The sequence below is a fragment of the Garra rufa genome, chromosome 17, assembly GCF_049309525.1.
Source record: "Garra rufa chromosome 17, GarRuf1.0, whole genome shotgun sequence".
In the NCBI taxonomy this organism is placed as follows: domain Eukaryota; kingdom Metazoa; phylum Chordata; class Actinopteri; order Cypriniformes; family Cyprinidae; genus Garra; species Garra rufa.
This window is the reverse complement of record NC_133377.1, coordinates 25,277,351-25,300,627: the sequence shown is the minus strand read 5'-3', so window position 1 is coordinate 25,300,627 and position 23,277 is coordinate 25,277,351. Positions and strand designations below refer to the sequence as shown.

The 23,277-nt window shown below is 37.7% G+C and overlaps 2 protein-coding genes across 4 annotated transcripts in view; both read right to left on the bottom strand.

Moving 5' to 3' along the window:
• The window catches only part of sdc3 (syndecan 3), a 39,845-nt gene extending 21,025 nt beyond the window's left edge, over nt 1-18,820 (bottom strand). The window contains exon 1 of the mRNA XM_073821998.1: nt 18,397-18,820. Coding sequence (XP_073678099.1) covers nt 18,397-18,453 — 57 coding nt within the window. The 5' untranslated portion in view covers nt 18,454-18,820. The remainder of the gene's footprint in view (nt 1-18,396) is intronic.
• A 2,700-nt stretch (nt 18,821-21,520) lies between these two features.
• pum1 (pumilio RNA-binding family member 1) overlaps nt 21,521-23,277 on the bottom strand; it is a 29,278-nt gene continuing 27,521 nt past the window's right edge. For all 3 annotated transcript variants that reach the window (XM_073821548.1, XM_073821549.1, XM_073821550.1), the window contains exon 22: nt 21,521-22,945. In XM_073821548.1, coding sequence (XP_073677649.1) covers nt 22,814-22,945 — 132 coding nt within the window. In that variant the 3' untranslated portion in view covers nt 21,521-22,813. The remainder of the gene's footprint in view (nt 22,946-23,277) is intronic.

The following is a 23,277-nucleotide window of genomic DNA, read 5'->3' as shown; positions in this document are numbered from 1 at the left end:
GCTCTACCTCCAGCAGGTGATTCTGCTGTAATCTTTCATCCCTACACTTGTGGATTAGCAGCAACATAATCTGCTTTCCAGCACATCTGCCCAAGCGGACGCGTATCTCACTTAACTCATATCGATCAATATCACTTTCCATGCACAACATGATAAGTGAGGAGATTAGCAGGAAGGAATGGAGAGAAAAATAGATTGACTGAGGCAGCTGATTCCGGTCTTCTCCATTCGTCTCCCTCTCTTGCTTTCACACTCCACCTGCTTTTGCAAATGCATGAAATTACAGGCAGCTATTTAACACATTTGCAGCGTGTCTTCATTGAGAATTTAGCATGCATCAGTTTGCTCCCACTGGAAAGTTTATCTGGGGTTATACCAGAAATCACTGCATGGGAAACACTGTGTGCCCTCGCAGCTTGACAGTCACATTTCTCCAAACACAGCTGCTCTTATTACTGACATGTCAAAATATAATCATACCTTAGGTAATTGCAATTACTCACAAATAGCGGTGATATTCAGAGACACTCTGACATCCATTTATTCATATCATTTAAATGCAGACACTGCAGGACCACTTATCTGACAATATGCCGTATACACAAGATGATAAATCCACCAGTATGAGGCTTTATCTACACTTTACCTACACTACAAGTTTTTTTTAATGGAAATTAATACTTTATTCATAAAGGACGCATTAAATTGGTCTACAGTGATAGTAAAACATTTATAATGTTATAACGATTTCTGTATTAAATGAATACTGTTCTTTTAAACTTTCTATTTAAAGAATCCTGAAAAAAAAAACCACTTCACAAAATCAGTTTCAGCAAAAGTATTCGATAATGGTACAAATTTCTTGAGCATGAAATTATATCTGAAGGATCATGTGACTCTGAAGCCTGGAGTAACGGCTGCTGGAAATTCAGCTTTGCCATCCAAATTAGATTTTTAAATATAACAAACTTTACAGCAGTTCTTTCTGGTCCTCGAATCTGATTGGCTGAGAGGAGTGCGATATTCTAGTGATATCGGAACTCAAACCGTTTCACCGCATCACTCCACTTGTGGTATTTCTCACAGCGAGTGTCATGGCGGACGCTCAAATCTGCTATAATTTTATAAATAATACTGTTATTGTGTCACGGAATGTAGTTTTAAGAGTTTTTTTTAGGAGAGAATCTACATGTTTAGACTTCACATACACAGTTTGTTAATAAAGTATACATCTATTGGAAAATTTGCTTTGACGTTTTTGGAGATGTAAGTAGTTTGCACAAAAGAGAGCTTTAAAAACACTCCGTTGTTGTTTCTTATGCATTTACACACTCATGCCATCAGACTGTTGTATAATCGCAATATAATGCTCATATAATTTTACTGATTTTATTGTATTGTTGATACAAATAAATAAATGCAGCTTTGATAAGCATATGCAAAAATCTAAAACAAAAATGTTACACAACATAAAACTTTTGAGTTAACAAATGTCTACATCTGTCACTGTGCCATCTCTGAACTTTAATGTCTTATAGCGGTTCCCGTTTCTGTTTCCTGTTTTTAATAAGCCCTCTACAATCAAATGAGAACGCAAGTTAACCCTAAAAAACTCTACAGTTCATTTTAATTAAAGGCTTCTTTCTTTTTTGCTGTGCCATTGAAAAGTAATATTGCTGGTCAGTGCTTTAGTCAACATTTCTTGGTTTTATCTGTGCTCTATAAATGAACTTTACTGACTCATTTATTCTACCGACAGTACAGCTGTGACAGGCGGAGGACCTTCGTTTAGTTACAACTCATGGGAATATCAGCTGTACTATCATTCAGTGTTTGTGGCAATGACAGCGTAGCGCTGATCTTGGCCTAAGCCCTTGACTTGGAGGCCAAACGATGGGGGATGTGTGAGCGTGAGCCTTGACATCACGTTTGAGTCAGAATCCATCAACTCCATTATATCTGTAGTGAACCTGACATCCAGCAGATTGTTGATGATGCAGGCCGTGGCTTTCTGCTCTCAGAAACTCTGCTGGGTCAGCTCACTGGAGACGAGATCAGCCTTCAAAGGGGTAGTTAACCCAAAAATATAAAGAACAATTTGTAAAAATGTAAGCATATGTATGGATTCTTTGAATAAAATACTATCAAAAACATGCATTTCCAAAAAAGCCTGAATTTTCATTTTATTTAAAGGCCTTTCCAAGTCCGAAAAAGAAAAAAATATATAGCATGCGATGACGGGCTGGAATAAAACAACAGATTCCTATGAAAGCTTCCACATAGACCGTGAACATTCATGCACCGAAAAAGCGAATGTTTTTTAACGACCAATCCCACAAATCTTTTCAGTTTCGCAAAGCGAAAACACGACTGTCCAATGAGATTTGAGCATTACATCACATGTCCGGAGTAGCTGCTGTTGCACAAAAGGATGAGAGTGGTGGCACGGTTTCGAAAACCAGTGTAAACAAACACATAAGAAGAGTATTCCGAAAGAGAAGAGGAGCGCTCTTGTCATCATTGTATCTGAGAACAGATGGTTATTCTCACATATTCTTCTTAATATAATTTAAATTAATTCTCCATTGAATTATGTGATCTGGGAGGGGAACACTGTCCATTTTCTTCCACGTGCGCAACTGTTACAGCTATAAGTCAGAGCGCGTAAAATATATATATGATATATTTTCTATATTTGTTTTCTATGCAGCTCATGGTATTTTTATAACAATAAAGGATGTTAATGACAATAAGCAGTGTGGCGTTCTTAAACATACAAAGAGTGCATGTCTGCCTATTATAAAATCAAAATCAACTGCAGATCACAATCAGAAGTTATTACAAATACTCGATTTAAAGTGGGTTTTAAGCAAATACATTAATAATAATTATATACATTTTCAAATGTGGCATGATGCCAAATTTACTTCTATTTATATTTTAAGATGTTTTCTTGTAAGCATTATAGATAGTTTGTTTTTCTGGTGTAGAACCAAACTTTATTTATCTTTATTAGTCGGCGATTTGCCTCAGGTTTTCGCATCGTGCTCAGTGTGGAAAGGCCTTAAAGTGATAGTTCTACCAAAAATGAAAATTCTTTCATTAATTACTCACCCTCATGTTGTTTCAAACTCATAAGACCTTTTTTTCATCTTCGAAACACAAATTAAGATATTTCTGCACAGACAGCAATGCAACTACCATATGTGACCCTGGACCACAAAACCAGTCATAAGGTTAAATTTTACAAAACTGATATATACATCATATGAAAGCTCAATAAATAAGCTTTCTATTGATGTATAGTTTGTTAGGATAGGATAATATTTGGCCGAGATACATCTATTTGAAAATCTGGAATCTAAGGGTGCAAAAAAAAAAAAAAAATACTGAGAAAATCACCTGTAAAGTTGTCCAAATTAAGTTCTTAACAATGCATATTACTAATCAAAAATTACATTTTGATAGGTTTACAGTAGGGATTTTACAAAAAATCTTAATGTAACATGATCTTGACTTAATTTCCTAATGATTTTTGACCCATACAATGTATTTTTGGCTATTGCTACAAATATACCCCAGCGACTTAAGACTGGTTTTGTGATCCAGGGTCACATATTTAAGGCCCAGAAAGGTAGTAAAGACATCATTAAAATAGTCCATGTGACATTAGTGGTTCTAACCTAATTTTATGAAGTTGTGCGAATACTTTTTGTCCACAAAGAAAACAAAAAAACTTCAAATAACTAAAATAGCAATTTCTTCTCTTCGGTGTTAGTGAATGTTGTAATTGTGTTGCCGTCTATGCAGGGTCAGAAAGCTCTCGGATTATCAAAAATATCTTAATTTGTGTTTTGAAGATGAACGAAGGTCTTACTGGTTTGGAACAACATAAGAGGAGTAATTAATAACAATTTTCATTTTTGGGTGAACTGTCCTTTGAAATTAAAAATTATATCCTTTGAAAAATGAAAATTACACATGCCAGAGGAGACATGCATACAGCATTAATTTACTCTTTAACAGTTTAAACTGTTTCTTTTTATATCTCCACCATTCATTTGTGTAATTTCACAGTTCTTGTGCAGAACTGAAAGATCTGTTATTTACAGGGTCTCTCTCTTAGTCATTCTCCACACTTGACAGAAGTCTGCATTTCATCAGCTGTGTGTGTGGTGTGTATGTGCCAGATCCTTCTTATCAAATACTCAAAGTCTGGCAGAGCAGCGCAGAATCTCTTCAGCCAACATTCTGACATTATCACATTTTTTTAAAACGACTTCACAATCATGTCACTGGTACAGATTATTATGCTTGTTTTTGTCAAAAAAAAAAAAAAAACGATGGAAAAATACAAAGTATAGCATTCTCTCCTCTATCATAAAAACAACCTACACTGGTTGTTCAATAAAGTGTGCAATAATGCTGTGCATTACATCATCTTGTACTGCAGTATGCATTGAGAAGTCCATCTTGTGACTAAAAATCGGTACTGAAATTAATATTCCTTGTAGGCAAGCCACGGTCACAGCTAATGGAAACTGAAGGGCTAATGTTTAAAAGAATTTGTCATCTTGTTTCATCCAAATTTCTCAAAAAGATTTTGACATTGCTAATAAAACACTAAATGGACATGCTTCGCTAAAATAACAGTCTAGATAAGATCCTTTTCAGTCAACCAACATGAAACACTTTAGCACACATCTTTATCACTCAACGGCTGGAAAACATCTTGTAGTAAAGATTTTATCAGAGTAACAAGGCTGAATTTAGATTCGACGAGCCTCTCGACTGCACCTACTGTAGGAAGATGTTCTGGTTATTGAGTTGCAAAGACGGTGTGTTAATTTGCACATCAATGCGCACAAAGCTTTCAGCTCCGTCACTCAAACGACTCTTTGAGCTTCAAGAACGGGCAACTGTTGAGTGATTAAGCTTCAGTAGAGGTTATACTGAAGGTGAGGATGACCTTTTGTGCACGTTTGCGCATGCAGACGGAGAGACAAAGAAAATGCAAATAGATTAAACGGTGCACGGTGTTAAATCCTCAAAGATAGGCACAGACAGTTTACTTTATGCATGTGCTTTCACACACATTTTTGTCTTTTGGCTGCAGGCTTGTTTTTTCTTATCTGGGAGTTTTTATTTAGTATAAATAAATCCTTAAAATAAAGTGTGTGTGAATAATAAATATTTTAAAACTTTTATCTCAATGTTCTGTGCCAGATCGGCTATGCAGAGTCATATTATATAACAAATCTGCTGGAACTAAAACCCCCTAAAGAATCATTCATTCAGACTTGGTTTGATGATACGGATAAATACTTTAAAGCAGAATTTTGAACTACTTAAATGAGCTGAATTGCAAAAGTCACTAATACAGCTTTATATGTGTTATATGTCTCTGCAGTTCACACTCCATTTTGTGTCATCCACCATGGGGACTGACTACTAAATAATGTAAAATCCCTCTCGCCAGGAAATCCCTTCAGAAATTCCACATGCATATAGGTTACGTTCACACAGCAGCAGAATACAGTTGTCAGTCCCGTTTTGAAGCTAAATATGGTTCCACTATTATATTATATTTTATATATATATATATATATATATATATATATATATATATATATTCAAAAGTTTGTGGCCAGTAAGGTTTTTGAATGCCAAAAAAACTGTTTTAGGTTTGAATATATTTAAATGTAATTTATTCCTGTGATGGCAAAGCTGAATTCTTAGCAGCCATTCATCAGAAATCATTCTAATATGCTGATTTGCTGCTCAAGAAACATATTATCAGGGTTGAAAACAGATGTGCTTCCTAATATTTGTATGGAAACAGTGATACATTTTTTCCAAGACTCTTTGTTGAATAGAAAGTTAAAAAGAACAGCATTTATTTGAAATAGAAAACATTTGTAACATTGCAAATGTATTTAATGCCACCTTTGATCAATTTATTCCATCTTTATTGAATAAAAATAACTTTCTTTCAAAACTGTACTGACCACAGACATAAACAGTATCATATTGGTAACACTTTACAATAAGGTTAACATTAGTTAACAAGAACTAAAAGCATTTATTAATCTTAGTTAATGTTAATTTCAGCATTTTACTCATGCATTATTAAAATCACAAGTTGTGTTTGTTAACATTAGTTATTACACTGTGAACTAACAAAGTTTGAACGACTGTATTTTTATTAACTAATGTTAACAAAAATTAATAAATAATATAAATGTATTGTTTTTGTTAGTGAATACATTATCTAACGTTAACCAATATTGTAAAGTGTTACCCATATTTTGGTTTTAGTTTGGTAAGGGGTAATTGAGAATGAATGGAAGAAAGCCACATCAAAAGAGGCAATGCCTCCATCGCGATATGATTGGATATAACTGATTATGTTCGGCTGTGATTGGTTCATGCGATAAATCCCACCTCTTACGCTTGTGCGCGAGTTGTGCGTGAGTTGTGCCACGAATCGGTCTGAATAAACAATATAATGGTGTTAATGGGAAGAATAATTTTAAAAAGTAAGTAAACTCACACATCATGATATAGCCACTTCGTTACGTCAAAATAAGACTTAAAATGGCATGAAACATTATCTGTGGGAGTTTTTAGTGAGTATCAGCTTGGTGAAATTTAAAGTAAATCTCTGTGACCAATATTTACAGAGCTTTGATGACTGATGATCCAAAAAAAAAAAAAAAAAAAAAAAAAAAAATAGTTAAATAGTTAACTATTAAAAAGAATAGCTGAACAAAAGTTCACAAATTAAATATATTTTTTTAAACCGTTACAGCCTTGAATTTGTATTTTGGAAAAAAAATAAAATGTTTAATAGCACAAACTTAAGTTTTAAATGAGGAAAAAAAAAAACTTTCTAAACTTTCAGGACTCATTTGTCTTGTGTACGCTTTTGCAAGTTTTAAATCCCATCACGGTCTTTCCAACCAATCCTGTGCTCTACACTTTTTTTTTTTTTTTTTCAAAAAGCATTAGAAGCTTCTGTCGGTTAATTAAGATGAGGTCATGCCTTCACTGGACTCATTTATTAAATGACGTCATTTCGTGATAAGCCTTTCTCTCTGGAGTGGTTGTTTTTGACTGCAAAATGCTTGTGATGTTCCTCATCTCTAAGCCACTTTTGATTAAAAGCATCTGCTAACAGCCTCAATGTAAACGTATATGTAAACAAACGCTGTATTTTTTCACAGAGCCATCTCATTAGATGCATGAATGCGTGCTTTCAAACGAATGAAAGCACTTACTTTAATGCAGTTCATCATTTGTCTTAATAATAAACGCAAATCTTGTTGATTAATGGCCTGCACATCGTATCTGACACGCTCCGCCAGCGTTATCTAAATATTCCTTGTTCCCAATTATCTCCGGGGCTGTTTTTAACATTGTATAGGCGCTCGTCTGGAGCTCACCTCGCCCCACCCTGCTACTGGAAAGTTAACGACATTCCAGAAGTCCCCAGAGCAGGAGGCCACGCCCCCTTCTCTCGTTAACCCAATTATCCTTGTGGTTCCTCTATCTCCACGGAAACGCGTCACTACCCCAACCCCTTCCCCAAGCAAGAGGCCATGAGAACATCTGCAGAACAAACAAACAGACAGGGAAGGAGGAGCAGGAGGAAAAGGAAGGACACATGCGCATAAACACGTTTTCTCCCGGCAAGGGCTGTTCTGTTTGGCTACAATAGATGTATTCGTATTTATAGAGCGGCTTGGTGAAGCATCTTAAAACTCATTGTGGTTTTGGAACGCCTCCTACCAATGCTCTCTAATTTAGGCTCTTATTATAGCATGGTGCACACACGCACGCAAGCACATGAATTTGGGACAGAAAGGCACTCGTCATTTTGGAGAGGGGAAAGACATTCAATCACGCTGCGGGTTTTTCTGAGATACCGATCGCAACTGCCATTTACACATCTGAAACCACACCCGTAGAAAAACATTACACTCCAGCCAATTATAAACGAACCAGTGCCCACATATCCGACTGTAAAATATAGTTTACGTGTCCCTTTCCTCCTAGCCAGCCTCTCTTCCTGTGTCTCTCTCAGGTATGATTTCCCCTCCCCCACCAGACTGCTGGAGCCGCATCTTAATTAGCGAGGGAGACCAACCGAGAGAGAGAAAGACAGAGAGACAGAAGGAAAAAGAGCAAGCTAGGAAAGAGAAAAGGGTGAATGACAGAATGAGAGGGGCAAAGAAAAGGAAGAGACCAGAGATACGCCAATGACGGAGATGTGCTCTGCCGTTGTCATGGTGACACTGTGGAGAACAGGTAGAGGAACACAGTCTCCTGGGAAAGAGCAACGAGCCCTGATAGTCTCCACCTTTCTCCCTCCCGCTTTCTGTTTCCACCTCTCTCAGCAATTCATCCCCCTCTTTTCTTTTTGCGTGGCAATGCGAGCTCTGATCCTAAAATGGGCTTCTACTGTACAGCATCTTGTAATATTCAATTACAGCATGTTCTTCCTAGTACCTCACAGGTCGAGGTGTGAAAGGAACATTCCAGGTTTAATTTGGGTGAAGGACTGAATGAGAAGCAAGCATTGCTGCCCTAATATTGATTACACTCTTAAAAATAAGAGTGTTTTTGCAGTGATGCCATTGACAAACCATTTTTGGTTCCCCAAAGAACCTTTCGGTGAACAGTTCCTAAAAGAACCATTTCGAATAACATTTTTAACTATAAAGAACCTTTTCTGCATTTGAAAGGTTCCATGGATGTTCAAGGTTCTTCATAGAACCATTGATGCCAATAAAGAATCACATAAAAATTCATAGTACAAAAATAAAACAATGGCTATATTACAAAATATGACATTAAAAAAGTCTAATAATCACTTATTTTTTTAAAGAAACATCGTCTAAACGTGACACCAGTGGGTAAAGTTACAGTGGTTGTCCGCGTCTCTCGCCTCCCCTGAGCCCATTAAGTTTTAACAGACACCCTAAAACGTGCAGTGGGTTTGGTGGGGGATACTTGAAAATGAATGGGAATGGCAATGCCTCCACTGCGATATGATTGGATAAGACTGGTTATGATTGGTTCATGTGATAAATTCCACCTCGTGTTTGTGCGGGTTTTCGCGTTCACAAATCGGTTTGAATGAACGATATAATGGCGTTATTGGGAAGGCTAATTTAATAAAGATGGTAAACAACCCACACACTTAGATATTACGACTTTGTTACGTCAAAATAAGACTTACATGGCATGAAAACATAATCTGTGGAAGTTCTTAGGAAGTAACCAGCTTGTTGAAATTGTTAGGTAAATCTGTGTCTGCAACCAATATTTACTGAGCTTTGACTGATGAAAAGAATAGCTGAACATGTGATCTCACGACAAAAAAAACGTACTTCTTCGCAAGATGCGAAATATATACCAATAAGCACATATCACAGCAGTTTCCAACAGAAAACTCTAGAGGTAGTTAACTGTGAGCACTTGTAATAGTTTTCGTACACAGTTACGATCATAGCTCCATATGTTTCGCTTTCTGATGTTGACCCCCACCACATTACTACCCCCCCAGTATTGGTAGGTTTAGTGTCAGGTGTGGTGGAGGAGTTAGGATTAAGCGATTGTGTAGTGATTTCAAAGGGTTGGGGTAATAATTTGCCAGCGGGTCGAAAAATGGACACAACATCAGACCCAACAAGCTTGCTTGGTACCTCAGCTGGAACGAATTCTTGGGTACAAATTTCGTGAGCTGAAAAATGAGAGATCTCAAAAAAAAAAAAAGCTACAACGCATTGCTTGCGATTGCGTTTTTGTGTCACATTTGCTTTTGTTCATACTATCAGGTTTAGGTGTAGTGCAGATGTATGTTATTTTAAAATGTCATGAAGCATTAAAGTTATAGCACCATTTAACAAACATTTCAAGTCAGAACTGCAGTGACACGTGTCACATAAAACTCTGTTCCAAGGAAAAAAAAACAAACAAACACTGTTTTAGTGTCACTCAGTGGACATTTCTGTTGGAAAATGCAGTGATATAAATCATAGGTACGTATTTCGTAGCTCGTGAAAAAGTTCAAAGAGGTACATTTTTGTCATGAGATCAGGTCGAATTAAATTGTTTAAATTGTTACTGCCTTGAATTATTATTTTTGAATAAATCTAAAATGCATAACCAACACTAACTTGATGAGATTCATACTTAGGTTTAATAAATACACTAGTAATGTAAACATATATTTTTTCTTTTTCTGATAGTACAAGTAATGCTACTGTGGCATGAATTTACATTTGATTTAAAAAAAAAAAATCTCATTTCAGAATACTACTGTACACCACTGAGATATATTTGAATATACAGTCAAACCAAAAATTATTCATACACCAGATATAATTTCACTAGTGGGTGCAGGACACTACGGTTCATTTATGTAAGTCAGTATAGCAAAATAAACTAAACTGTGACATAATTTTAACTAAAGAAATTCTTGACATTCAATAAAATTGATAATTTAGGACCAAAAATTATTCAGACACTTTGACCTGACCATGTTCTGCTTAAGTGTTTTTCTTTAATTGCTAATGTGACCTTTTTACACCACAGACTGAACAAAATTAAGTGTTGCTTGGTAATATTTGGTTGATTGTAATCCATTACATACCTTTCTATCAAAGTTATCTTACATTATCAAGATAAATTTGTTCTGACACTTTGAGTTCTTATCATATTTTATTACCATTTTCTAAACGATAGCAAATAAACTGAAAATGTGAGAAATGTTTAAAATGTCTAAATAAATTTTGGTTTGACTGTATATAATTATTATAGGTTTTGGCAATTGTATGCAGTTCATGTTAGTGTTACTGTATGCAGCAAAACTGATGTGTACATTTTTTTTTTTAAATTAACAAGTTGAAAAAGCAATAAATAGAGTTATAGTGATGCACTTAGAAAGTAAATGGGGCTCATTTTGAGGATTTAAAAGCAGAAATGTGAAGCTTATAATTTTATGAAAGCATCTGTAAAATGTCTTTTTTGAGCTGTAAAGCGAAAAAGTTAATTGAGCTGCATGGTCATTTTAAGGTTTAAAGTAAAACTGGATATAATTTTACACAGAAAAGGTTAGCAACCAATTTTCCCCATCCTAAAATTAGGTTAACGGTCATGTTGTTTACACTTCGTGGCTTTACTGTTGAAACAGTGAATTTTTCTTTCAACATGTATGGATCAGCCCTATTCACTTCTTTTAAGAGCGCCTTACTCCAACCTCAAAGATTTTGGCTTTTTAATCAAAGAAAAGTAGGAACAAGACAAACTTATTTTTTGTAGTAATCTGTCAAAAAAACCCACTGACATACATCTTTCAGATGAATCCACAAGTGTTTTTTTTCCAACTGACTGAATGAACGACACTCACGCACGGCAATGATTTGACCCAGATTTCACCTACCTGCATCCATCATCTTCAGGTTATCGGGCAGGAGGCGGCTGACGGATGTGAGGAGGGTCAAAGGGAGGTGAGCGTGATGTGGCTCATTTAGTTTATGTGAAGCAGGTGGGCGGATAAGGTGAACCTCCTCGGCTGACACCTCTAAATTAAACGTTTTCACACCAGAACACACTGCCATTTGGTGGAACCGATAATGTTTTTTTTCTTTTAGCGACACTATGCGTCAGCTGGAAGCCTTGGGAAATGCGGCTATTATGTCAACATGGAATTACCGCAGTGTTTGTTGCAAGTCTGTGGCCAGGACTGAGATTTGCTTAGAGAAATTTAGAGCGGTCAGATGTTAAACAGAAATAGAAGTGTCTGCGAACATTGTCAAATTAGGGAACAGATTCAACATATTCAAATTTATATGCAGAACTTGTTATACAGAACTGACGAGCTTTGTTAGAGGCTTTTTATGTAGAAAAAAGAGCCATATGAGGCTGTTTACATAGAGTGTGTTTTGTGAGGCAGTGGATTAAAGAAAAACGCAAGGTCTAGAGCATTTTTAAAAGCTGTGTCATGCGTGTCAAGACATGAGCGCGTCAAACACGTCTGCCTAGTGCATGTATGTCTACGTAGTAAAACAATGTAAAAGCACAGTTGAAAAACGGGTTCTGTGTGAATGACACATGTGAGGTCTTTTTAATATCTCAATTGACACAGTCATTTTATAATCGAGCTAGACTGGGGTTTGGTATTGGCAAGCATTTGAACAATGCAGAAGCCAGCTGTAGTCTGATTAACATGTTTACATGAGCTACAATCACATTACGAGCCTAACAGGCCTAGTCAGACATTTCAGTCAGACTGAAGTGTTTTAGTGACATTTTATTGCGTTAGACAAACGACTGCTTTAGTACCAACTGAAATTGAATGTTTATGTAAACATACACAACTGAAATCAAATCAGGTCTATTCTCTCTCACATTTGTCTCTTGAGAAAAAAAACTTGTTTTACAATTCCTGAAAAGATCTGCTCAGATTTTCAAGAAACCAAAAGTGAGATTTCAAAATGAAGTCAAACATTTCTCATTTAATTCTTCCAAAACCAAACGATCCCTGTTGTGCAACTGGATTTTGCTCGGGTGTGTCACAACTACCGACTGTTTTTGCTAAAATCCCTCCCTTCGCATGTTGAAGGTCAGAGGCCCGCCCCGACGACCACCTCTGATCATTTCAAACGGGACGGAAGTTGACTTTCAGACTGTAGGGTCATTATCTCAGCAGGCTTCTGGGTCGCCGGGGCTGTTAACACCCACCTACCGAGAGACGCAGACGTACGCGCTGGCACTCAGATTATTCAGCAACTCAAAACCAACTAGTGAGATGCTAGCTTTAATGTATGCCTCATTTGTGACTCATTTTAACACTCCTGAGAAATTCCAATGTCCCCAACTTGCATGTCTTTTTACTGTGGATCCCAAGAGATGTCTCAATATTTTAGTCAATGCGATGAAAGTCAGTGGTGTCTAATGTAGGGATGTAACTATATCAAAATCTCAAAATACGATAATATTTCAGTATGAAGTCCACTATACAATATTAATTACGATATTTTAAAATAGACAAATCAAGACTTGGGGGGGGGGGGGGGTGAACATTTTGTACATTTTAAAGTTAAATTACTCTAATGCACTTTGATAGTTCAAAATTAAGAGCTCCAATCCGTGATCTTAAAGGAGTAGTTCACTTACAGAACAAAAATTGACAGATGATGTACTCACTCCCTTGTCATCCAAGATGTTCTTGTCTTTCTTTCTTCAGTCGTTAGGAAATGGTGTTTTTTGATGAAAACATTTCAGGATTTCTTTCCATATAATGGACTTCTATGGTGCCCCTGAGTTTGAACTTCCAAAATGCAGTTTAAATGCAGCTTTAAAGGGCTCTAAATGATCCCAGCCGACGAAGAAGGGTCTTATCTAGCAAAACGATTGATTATTTTCGAAAAACATTTACAACTTATATACTTTTTAATCTCAAACGCTCGTCTTGTCGAGCTAGAAAAGACGGGCATTTGAGGTTAAAAAGTATATAAATTGTATTTTATTTTAGAAAATAACCCATTATTTAGCTATAAGACCCTTCTTTCCTCGGCTGTGATGGTTTAGAGCCCTTTAAAGCTGCATTTTTGAAGTTCAAACTCGGGGGCACCATAGAAGTCCATTATATGGAGAGAAATCCTGAAATGTTTTATTAAAAAAACATAATTTCCTTACAACTGAAGAAAGAAAGACATGAACATCTCAGATGACAAGGGGGGTAAGTACATTATCTGTAAATTTTTGTTCTGAAAGTGAACTACTCTAACTAAGAAAACTAAAAAGTCAGAAAAATGTCAGTGAATTGATTTGTACCTGAATTTTAAAGAGGACTCAACCCTCTTTTTATTTGTGGTATACTGTCTCAGTCTGAATTACATTCACACTGGTGTTTTATGAAGCCAAACAAATTAGAATATAATAAAAAATAACAACAATTTTATAGTATTGTTATTCCTATGACAGTAGTAGCCATATATTGTAAAACAAGTGCACTGTAAAATAAATGAAAATGAATATTTCATAGGAATATTATTTTTGCTTTACACCACAGTAGGGAAATTACAATACTTCTTTCCTCATTTATTTATTTCAAAGAGATCATTTAAATTTGGACTGCGGTAATGTTAACCATTTATAACCTCTAGCTGTCAGCAATTCATACTGCACTTTTAAGCTTTTATTTTGACGGAAACAGCAGTAGAGCTTTTAATTTGATGGAAAACTCCAGCTTTAGTGAAAACAGGCTTACAAAAACACGTCTCACTACAAATCTAGTTAAATGCTGTAATCATCTGCTGCGAAAAATAAAGCATAACTGGTGGTCGTTGCATTCCTAAATGCATGCTAAACTCAAAGCACATGCAATAAACGAGTTCCCTGTAAACTCAGCCGTTTTGTGTTGCAGAAAACACCGGATCGCGAGCTGATAGTCTGAACGACATGCGTGCTTGGCTTCAAAATGCACAGCGAAAACAGACTTGATGAAGGGATATTAAGCTATATTGTGCTTTCGTCTTCAGTTCGTTGGACAGATAGTGTGCCAAAGCATAATGGCCCAAAACACAACTTTAAAGACCTTTTATGTTACAATAAGAAGTTTAAATTTAGAAAAAAACTACACTTTTTGCCTGGAAGATCTATCGTTTCATATCGTCATGTGACCACGATAATATCAAAACAGTTTTGCCATCGCAATACCATGATATTGATAATACTGTTATATCTTCTAAAATATCTTCCTTTCTGTTCTGCAGCAAAAAAATCATACAGGTTTGAAAGACATGAGGATGATTAAATGAGAGAATTTTCATTTTGGGTGAACTACATTGCATAAACCAAACACTTTGGCTCCAATCCCATATTGGTTTATTCTCCCAAGCAATGCTAATCCTCCTCACAGGCCACACATGTCCCAATCAAAACTTTAAAACACTGTCTGGCTTTTGTGAGTCCGTAAGCAGGAGCTTTATACAGCTGAGTGAGAAAATCAGCAGCAGAAACTTCCTGTGTCAAATTGCTTCACACATTCCTCTCCAGTCATTTTCTCTCATTCTCTCGCTCATTCCCTCCTCCTCATCTCCCTCCCTCTCTATGGTTGTCTTTGTCGTCTACAGCACAAAACACTGATTCAGTGCTGAACCCAGGAGTCCAACATGATCCTTTAAAACACACACATACACGCACAGCTCTCAGGAGCGGATGTGTGTCCATTAGCTCAATTCCCAGATCTAAATTAAACTCCATCTCTGGCGCACAAAGCCAGAAAGGATATGACACCACTGACCTGATCCGCATGAGACTTCCGTTTGAAGTGGCCACAACAACACGACCAATCACGCATTATACTATGACTGTGTTGATTCATTTGGAGTGAGCAAGATCGCCACCAACCAAATTTGGCCATTTTTGCTCAGTAACTCAATCATCATCCAGCCCACTGTGATTTGAACTTGTAAGACATTTCTGTTTGACATTTGACAAGAAAAGCAGCTGCTTAGATGCAAGGAAACACTTGAGAAAACCACATTTGATTTTATCTTAATATACAAATAAAAGTCATAAGCTGTTGTGTGCCTAATGTCTGATTCTGCTGCCTGTCTGGATGTTCACTGGCCCACAAATTTCTTGTATGTGAATGCACAAAATGAATTCAGAGCATCTCAGGAAGTGCTCGAAGTAAAGTCAGCTTCAATTTTACAGTGCAAGTTCACTTGTTTTCACGATGCATCATCAATCTGTCATATTGGTGGCACTGAGCATAAACAATGCCACTGAACTGAACGAAACTTGCATATTTTGAAAATGGTCAATTATTGTCATGTTTTGGGCTGTACTAATCGGTCGGACCAGGAAAAACATCTGGAGTATTATAAACCACCAAAAGTTAACACAAATCAAGGAAAAGAGTGCAAAAAACTGTCTGAGGAAGAAAAGTTGTGGTTGGCCAAACTGAACCAGGATTTCCAAGGTAATAATCATGACAACATTCGTTTTTGTTTCCATTTCCGGTCAGGTAGGTGAAATATTAGGCTAGTATCTTAATACTGCTCATACGTATCTTTACCACCCATTCACTTCAGTTTGTTAAAACAGCTGTTCCCAATTCCAGTCCTCGCGACCCACCGCTCTGCACATTTTGTGTGTTTCACGCATCGCTTCCGACGTTTGTTCTATTCCAACGTTACTGCCCTTCGAAGTGGACATCACAGGATATTCCGCCATTATTCATTAGTTCGAAGCGAGCGTATGTGTTCCATTTGAAGGTCATTAAAGCGTGCGAGACGTAAATTTAAAATGCATTTATTTACAGATGCACTTATGTCACACTTCTCTAGTAAGTTTCATCTGTGTGAAGACGCTACATGCGGTGGCGTAGCGCAAATATGTGAATGAATGTTTCGAAGTACAGTAAACAGATTTCCCCCGCTTAGGGAGCAGGGAGCAATGAACACTTTGCAGGGACCATGTCAATCGGATCGCAGTTCCTGCACGGACCTCACTTCTAATGAGCTGGTTATCTGAATCAGGTGTGTTAACTAAGAGAGACATGCAAAATGTGCAGAGCGGTGGGGCGCAAGGACTGGAATTGGGAACCGCTGTGTTAAAATACTGGGCCCTTTCCTGCTTACTAAGTCCTTCTCTATATGATTTAACAGCTTCCACACATTTTTTACGTGGTTTAGACAGCATAAATTAGCAGAACAACGTATTCAGTACATTAACCTTGCTATTGTTTACATCTGAGTATCACCAATATGCCTGTGTATCCGGGTAACTGACAAATTGTGACATAAGTGCAAACCCTCAAACAACAATAATGGCAATGGAAAGTCAACCGAAACCTAAACAAAAGTGGACCAAATGAGATCGAAGTTCAAGTTCATCTTTTATATCTAGAGTGGAATAATAAAAAAGGCCTGGTAAAACTGAGCATCATTCAACAATAATGATCAACTAGAAGCAAACATTTACTCCTCAGCTACCTCAATAGTGTGCAACAGAAGGGTTACAGAAGAAAAATCCCATTTTCTCCTAATGTATATAAAGTCAACGACTTTAAATCAAACGTTTTATGTTTCTTCTTTTTACATTTGATTATTAAAACCTGTAGGTACACATTCTGTGTCTTTGTCTCTACTTCTTGCTTCAAATTAAAGTGTCTGTTTTAATTCACCTTGTAGCTGGCTGGTTTGGTTAATGGCTAATAACTCTTAAACAAAGACCTGTTATCCTTACAGAAATAAATACTGCAGAATCAGGCCACTGAACAAGTGGATGGGCACTGTTGCACTCCGTAGTATTTCACCAGTTCTATAACATTTCCAGTCAGTTTTAGGATCACCACAAGTACTTAGTACCAAAACAAAAAACCATAGCATCCGTAGTAAAGACTGAACATGAGAGCTCTATTCTAATTTTCTTAAAGGATTTCACCGTAACGCACTGCTCAAAGGTAAAAACACGTCTCGAATTTTAATTCTCAAAAACACAAGCGATGTGAACGTAAGAAATGACAAAAAACGTGAATGAATTCGATACCCTGCTGAATCTGGGTTCCGCTCTCTCGCTCCGCCAAGGCCAATGACGTCATCCCCCCGCAGCCTGCCGCCCCTCCACACCCCACTCACCCCACCTCGGGCGAACTCCGGCCAATATCATCCGCCGATCGGCGACACTTTCAAAGCTGTGCCGACACCTCCGCTACAACCCATTATAATGCAGCCCTGCTTTAATTACCCAACATGTCTGGAGCCCACCGACCACTCTTGACCACAAAGAGAACGGTCCGTGTGGAGGGACCACCGACAGGCAAACATGAGGGGACAAAAGGCTTGCAATTAAACCCTAATTAGATGCGACGCGTTAATTATAGTTCATCCAGACACTCACAAGCTTCACGCCAGCATAATCAGACAACCAGGGCAAGCGACTAACGGTGCGTCCCTGACCCACAACACCAACACACACCCACTTAACATTACCCACCCACATCCAGCCCAAAATGGCCAAACAAGGCAAAGGTGCCCAGGAGAAATCCGCACCGTTGTGGCTGGCTCGCCGTTGTGGGTCCCAGCTCAGAGCTTTCTCCAGCCCACTTGCAGCGCTTCCCAGGCCGCCAGAGACGCGCTGTCTGCGGTCAGCCGAGAGAATGTGGGTCGCGTCCAAGATTTACAACCGAACAGCACACACGGCTACTGTCGCCTAATTAATGACCTTACAATTCACACTCTCTCATAAAGATTACCGCAAGTATACACGAACATAATCCCGAATGTGAACGTTGGACGTGTTGTGAGCGCATGTGACCAGCGGTAAATCGCCCTCTCGTAACAATAGATCACAATAGAGTGTCATTATTCTTACCAGTGCAGTCTGCGCCAGCAACAGCAGCGCCAACGCCATCCAGCACGGGAGCTTCATGGTGCTCCGAACACAGCAAAACACAGGACTCCCGCTCTCGTCTCCGCGCTCCTCTTAAGGTGCTAGGTAGGAGTTAAACCTTTCGCTCAGTGTTCGGTATCCAACTTCAGGGCAGGCGCTTTTGTCCGCACATCCGTCTCGCGTCGGCACGGTCAAATCCCCGCAAAACCACGCGAAGACCGAGGACAAGCAGGAGCAGCAGCGGCGCGCACACGGCCTCTTGTGATTTCCTCCGCTCTGACTGGAGTGGTTGAGACTTGATGGATATGGAAGCAGGGAAGACCAGAACTCCTCTCTCTCTTTCTCTTCTTTACGCTATGGCGTGTGTGAGAGAAGGACGGGCATTGGGTGGATTTTCCTCGTGCGGTTGAGGATGCCCCCTGCAGCCCAGTCAAGCATCGACGTCTTCCCTTCCCTGCCTCTCCCTTCTTCTCCTCCCCTATCGCGATTCACATCAAAGCCTCCTAGACCCTGAACATTTTGTCTGTAGTGTGGACATATGTTTTTGATAATACCGCTTACATAATCTCTTGCTACTGTTTTGGCTCCTAATTAATATAAAATCACCTTATATAATGCTTGTACTTGTAGTGGTGTACATGTACATAAAGTTTGCAGGCTACATGAGACCAATGTCTTTTAACAGTGTTTGGTGCATTAGAATCAAGTACATGAATGAAAGTGGCAGTTTATTTGATTGTCCGACATTCGATGAGTGAGATACCTTTAGACTACTGCATTATTTATGACATATCTGTGTTAAGGAAAGTCTGATGCACACTGAGATATCACTCAGCTGGTGATATTGGATAGCATATAGGCTACAGTTGAGGTCAAAAGTTTACATACGCCTTGCATAATCTGCAATTATTTTATTAAAATAAGAGGGATCATACAAAATGCATTACATTTTTATTTAGTACTGACCTGAATAAGATATTTCACATAAAAGACGTTTACATATAGTCCACAAGAGAAAACAATCTATTTACATAAATGTGTTTTTTTTTTTTTTAGTGATAGTTGTTCATGAGTCCCCCTCAGGTTCCACAAATTCTGTGGTTTTTCAGCATTTTTGTGTATTTGAACCCTTTCCAGTAGTGACAGTATGATTTTGAGATCCATCTTTTCACACTGAGGACAACTGAGGGACTCATATGTAACTAATACAGAATTTTCAAATGCTCACTGATGCTCCAGAAGGAAACACGATGCATTGAGAGCCGGGGGTGTAAACTTTTGAACAGAATGAAGATGTGTGTATTCTTTATATTTTGTCTAAATATCATATTTTGTTCATTTAGTACAGCCCTTTAGAAGCTACAGAAGATACTTGCATATTTCACAGAAGACAAAATAACTCCAATTTACCCTGATATTCAAATTAAAAAAAGTGCATTGTGTTCCTTCTGGGGCATCAGTGAGTGTTTGAACCTTGTGTAATAGTTGCATATGAGTCTCTCAGCTGTCCTCAGTGTGAAAAGATAGATCTCAAAATTGTTGGAAAAAGTTTAAAAACACAATAAAAGCTGAAAAACCAAAGAATTGAAGGATTTTTCAGCAGAACAGCAGGCAGTTTAACTGTTCAGGACACAAAAATCACAAAAAAATAAAAAACAACAGCTGTGGATCATTCGGGTAAGAACACAGTATTAAGAATCAAGTGTATGTAAACTTTTGAACAGGGTAATTTTTATTAATTCCAGTATTATTTTCTATATGTAAACATTTTTTATTATGTGAAATATCTCATTCACCTCACTACTAAAAAAAATAACATGCATTTCGATGGATCCCTGTTATTTTGGTAAAATAATTACCATTTTGCAGATTCTGCAAGGTGTGTGTAAACTTTTGACCTCAACTGTAGATAGCGCAAAACTCTGTCATTCATTTAGAAACACATGCACACATACTGGTTTTCATTTTTTTGTGGGGACATTCCATGTGTATGTTTTGCCCTAATAATTAAAACTACAGAGCTTTTAGTCATAAAACTCATCCTTATAAGACATTATCAGGAGATATAGTGTGATGACTGATATTTGCATTCTATGTAAATGGTCTGTTATAGGGTTATAAAAAATTCATTGATTTACAAGGTATCGAATTTCATCTTGCTTTTTGGACATAAATATCAGCAACAACATCAAATTGCTTTGCAAATCTTTTTGCTCAGTTTGCACTTTGGAATAAATCTGAGGTGCTTTTTCTTCCTCGGGTATGAGCTCCATATTCTCACTACCATGCTATATGGGCCATAAAAGCCTAATGATCCAAATATGATACAAAACGCATTATTTTATTTTTTTTCATTTTGTTTTTGCCTAAAGGTTTACAAAACTCTTCCATTGCAAAAAAAACAACAACATGATTTTGTTTCTATTAATTCATACATCATGCTTCCCATGGTTAATATTTATTGCAGTTTTATGAACAAAGATCTACTCTTATAAAATTTAACATGAGCACACTACAGTTGCTTCAATGCTCAACTGAAGTCAGGTACACTCTGATGGGCTGGTAATGTGTTTGTTATACATCAGCTACAAAAAAAAAAAAATGTTCTGAAATAAAATATCACTGCAGTATGTTGTTATCATTGCGGCATGGACATATTTATTGTACTCATATAATTAGAACAATTATTAAAACTTTACAGTTACAGCTACAGTCCTTAGTGTGAACAAGCCTTCAGCCAACTTTGAAAAATGCAAGACTTACAATGGAACTGCCAGACGCTTTTATCTAAAGAGATTTGTGGTGCATTCAAGGTATGCATTTTGCAATTACGTGTTCCCTAGAAAGATGTTATGCAAGTTTAAGATTTCAACATCAACTGAAATCTTCATCTAAACATATCTGCTACTTTCCCTTCAGGCTGCGTCATTACGAAACTTCATCAAATTACTGCTACAGGAAAACGATCATAAATATATCCTTTGTGGAAAATGCTATTAATGTTTGACTCACACATCCTTAGTCTTCATTTGGAACGCTTCCTGAAAAGTTATCACAGTGCTGAAAACAAAACGAGCACACGAAAAGGAAGAGTCAAAGACGGTGGTGAAATTTTGAATTTTTTTCATTGTTTTGTTTCAAAATAAAGATCACACATTGTTTAGAGACAATCTACAACTGGAGTTACAAAAAATAGTTGCCCAGGCAGAAAGCACACACAGCATCTGTTACCTATACACATTATGGTTACAAGTGTGCCTGCATAAAGAGAATCATAGGAAATATACACAAGGCTGTTTAAATATACACCGGAGAGTGTTCCAAATCAAAAACCAATGGCCAGTATGTTACAATCACTTACAAGTAGACAAAAGAATGGCAAATCTGTACACACCTCCGACTCTGACCCGGGACGGTCGAACGCGTCTCACACAACATACACACAAACGCGCTTGCTGCTACCCGCCCCGGAGCGAGGGAGGGACTATAAAAGATCTTAAAAAAAGAAAGGGATGAGTGGAGGTGAAAAAGAGGTGGCTGGTGAATGGCTAAAAGCAGAGTGCGCACTTTTTTTCTCTGTTCTTTGTACATCTATGCAGTAATAATTCAAAGGGCTTCAAAACCAACCAAAAAAAATCTGATATTACAATTTACAATATATAACAACTCATAACTCAGAAACCACAACCAAAGAGGTGAGAATTTACACTGAAATGCACAAGATTTTTCTTTTTTCCATTTTGTCGTTTTTTTCTTTTTCTCCTCATACCAAAAAAGGGCTGTAGAAGCGAGTCCACATTTACATTAGCGAAGGTTTACAAATGTACAATTATACAATCAGAAGTATGTATTCACTACAGGGGAAGATTATAGATACAGATTGGACATCAAAAACCAGAAAAACTACAAAGTTTTATATATATATTTATATATATATGCAAAGGTCTACACCAAGTATGCACTAAATAGTTTATAGAAGCAAGACCAAAAACGTCTCCCATGCTAAATGTCTGCGTGTTAGCAATCAAGTGTTAGCGGTAATGTGCGTGTGTGTGTTATGAAAGAATATGCGCGTTAGAAAGGTGTCGCGAAGCAATAAAGTGTGTTTGCGCAAGCCTACATGATCGAACGTGGGATAAATCAAATATTCTCTCATTTCATACAGGACCAAAAAAAGGACCATCATTTAGGTAGTAGAGTGAAAACAGGAAGAAATGCTAAAAGGGAGAGGAAAAAAACTAAATAAAAACTAGGTCACAACAACCCGGGGATGATTCAGCGATGAGGGAAAGGTTTCGGCGGTTCCACCCCAACCTCCCTACGTCGTCGGGTGAGGACAAACACGCTCACACACACGCGTGCACACAGACGGCCATCCTAAAGGAGTTACGGGAAGGGTTTACATGATGCCGTTAGGGGGTGCACAGAGTGGGCCGAGGTCGACTCCGTTCTTCATGTAGTACTTCTCCAGCTTGGCCAAAATGTGCTTTCCGTACGTGTACTTCCTCAGCGTCGCAATATGGGGCCGGATCTACACAAAAAACAACCGGCGTTCATTGTTCAGTCAAAATTCATTGGCACAGGCAGGAAAAGAAGAATCACTAAGTGCGTTTCCATTACAGATTTGCACAAAACTTTGTTTTTTGCAATGTTTTACAAATGTCAACAAAAGGACGCAGTTTCCATTTACCAAAGTTATGCCACTAAAAAGTAATTTTTTCCTCTCGTGATAAGTCATGGCGATAGATGTTAGTAGGTCTACGTATGTCGCAGACACTGCACTAGCCATTCATTTTAATCGTAGGAGACAAAGGCATCTATCTTTACTGAAGCAGCGTGGAGAGCCGCTTCTAAAACTGAAAC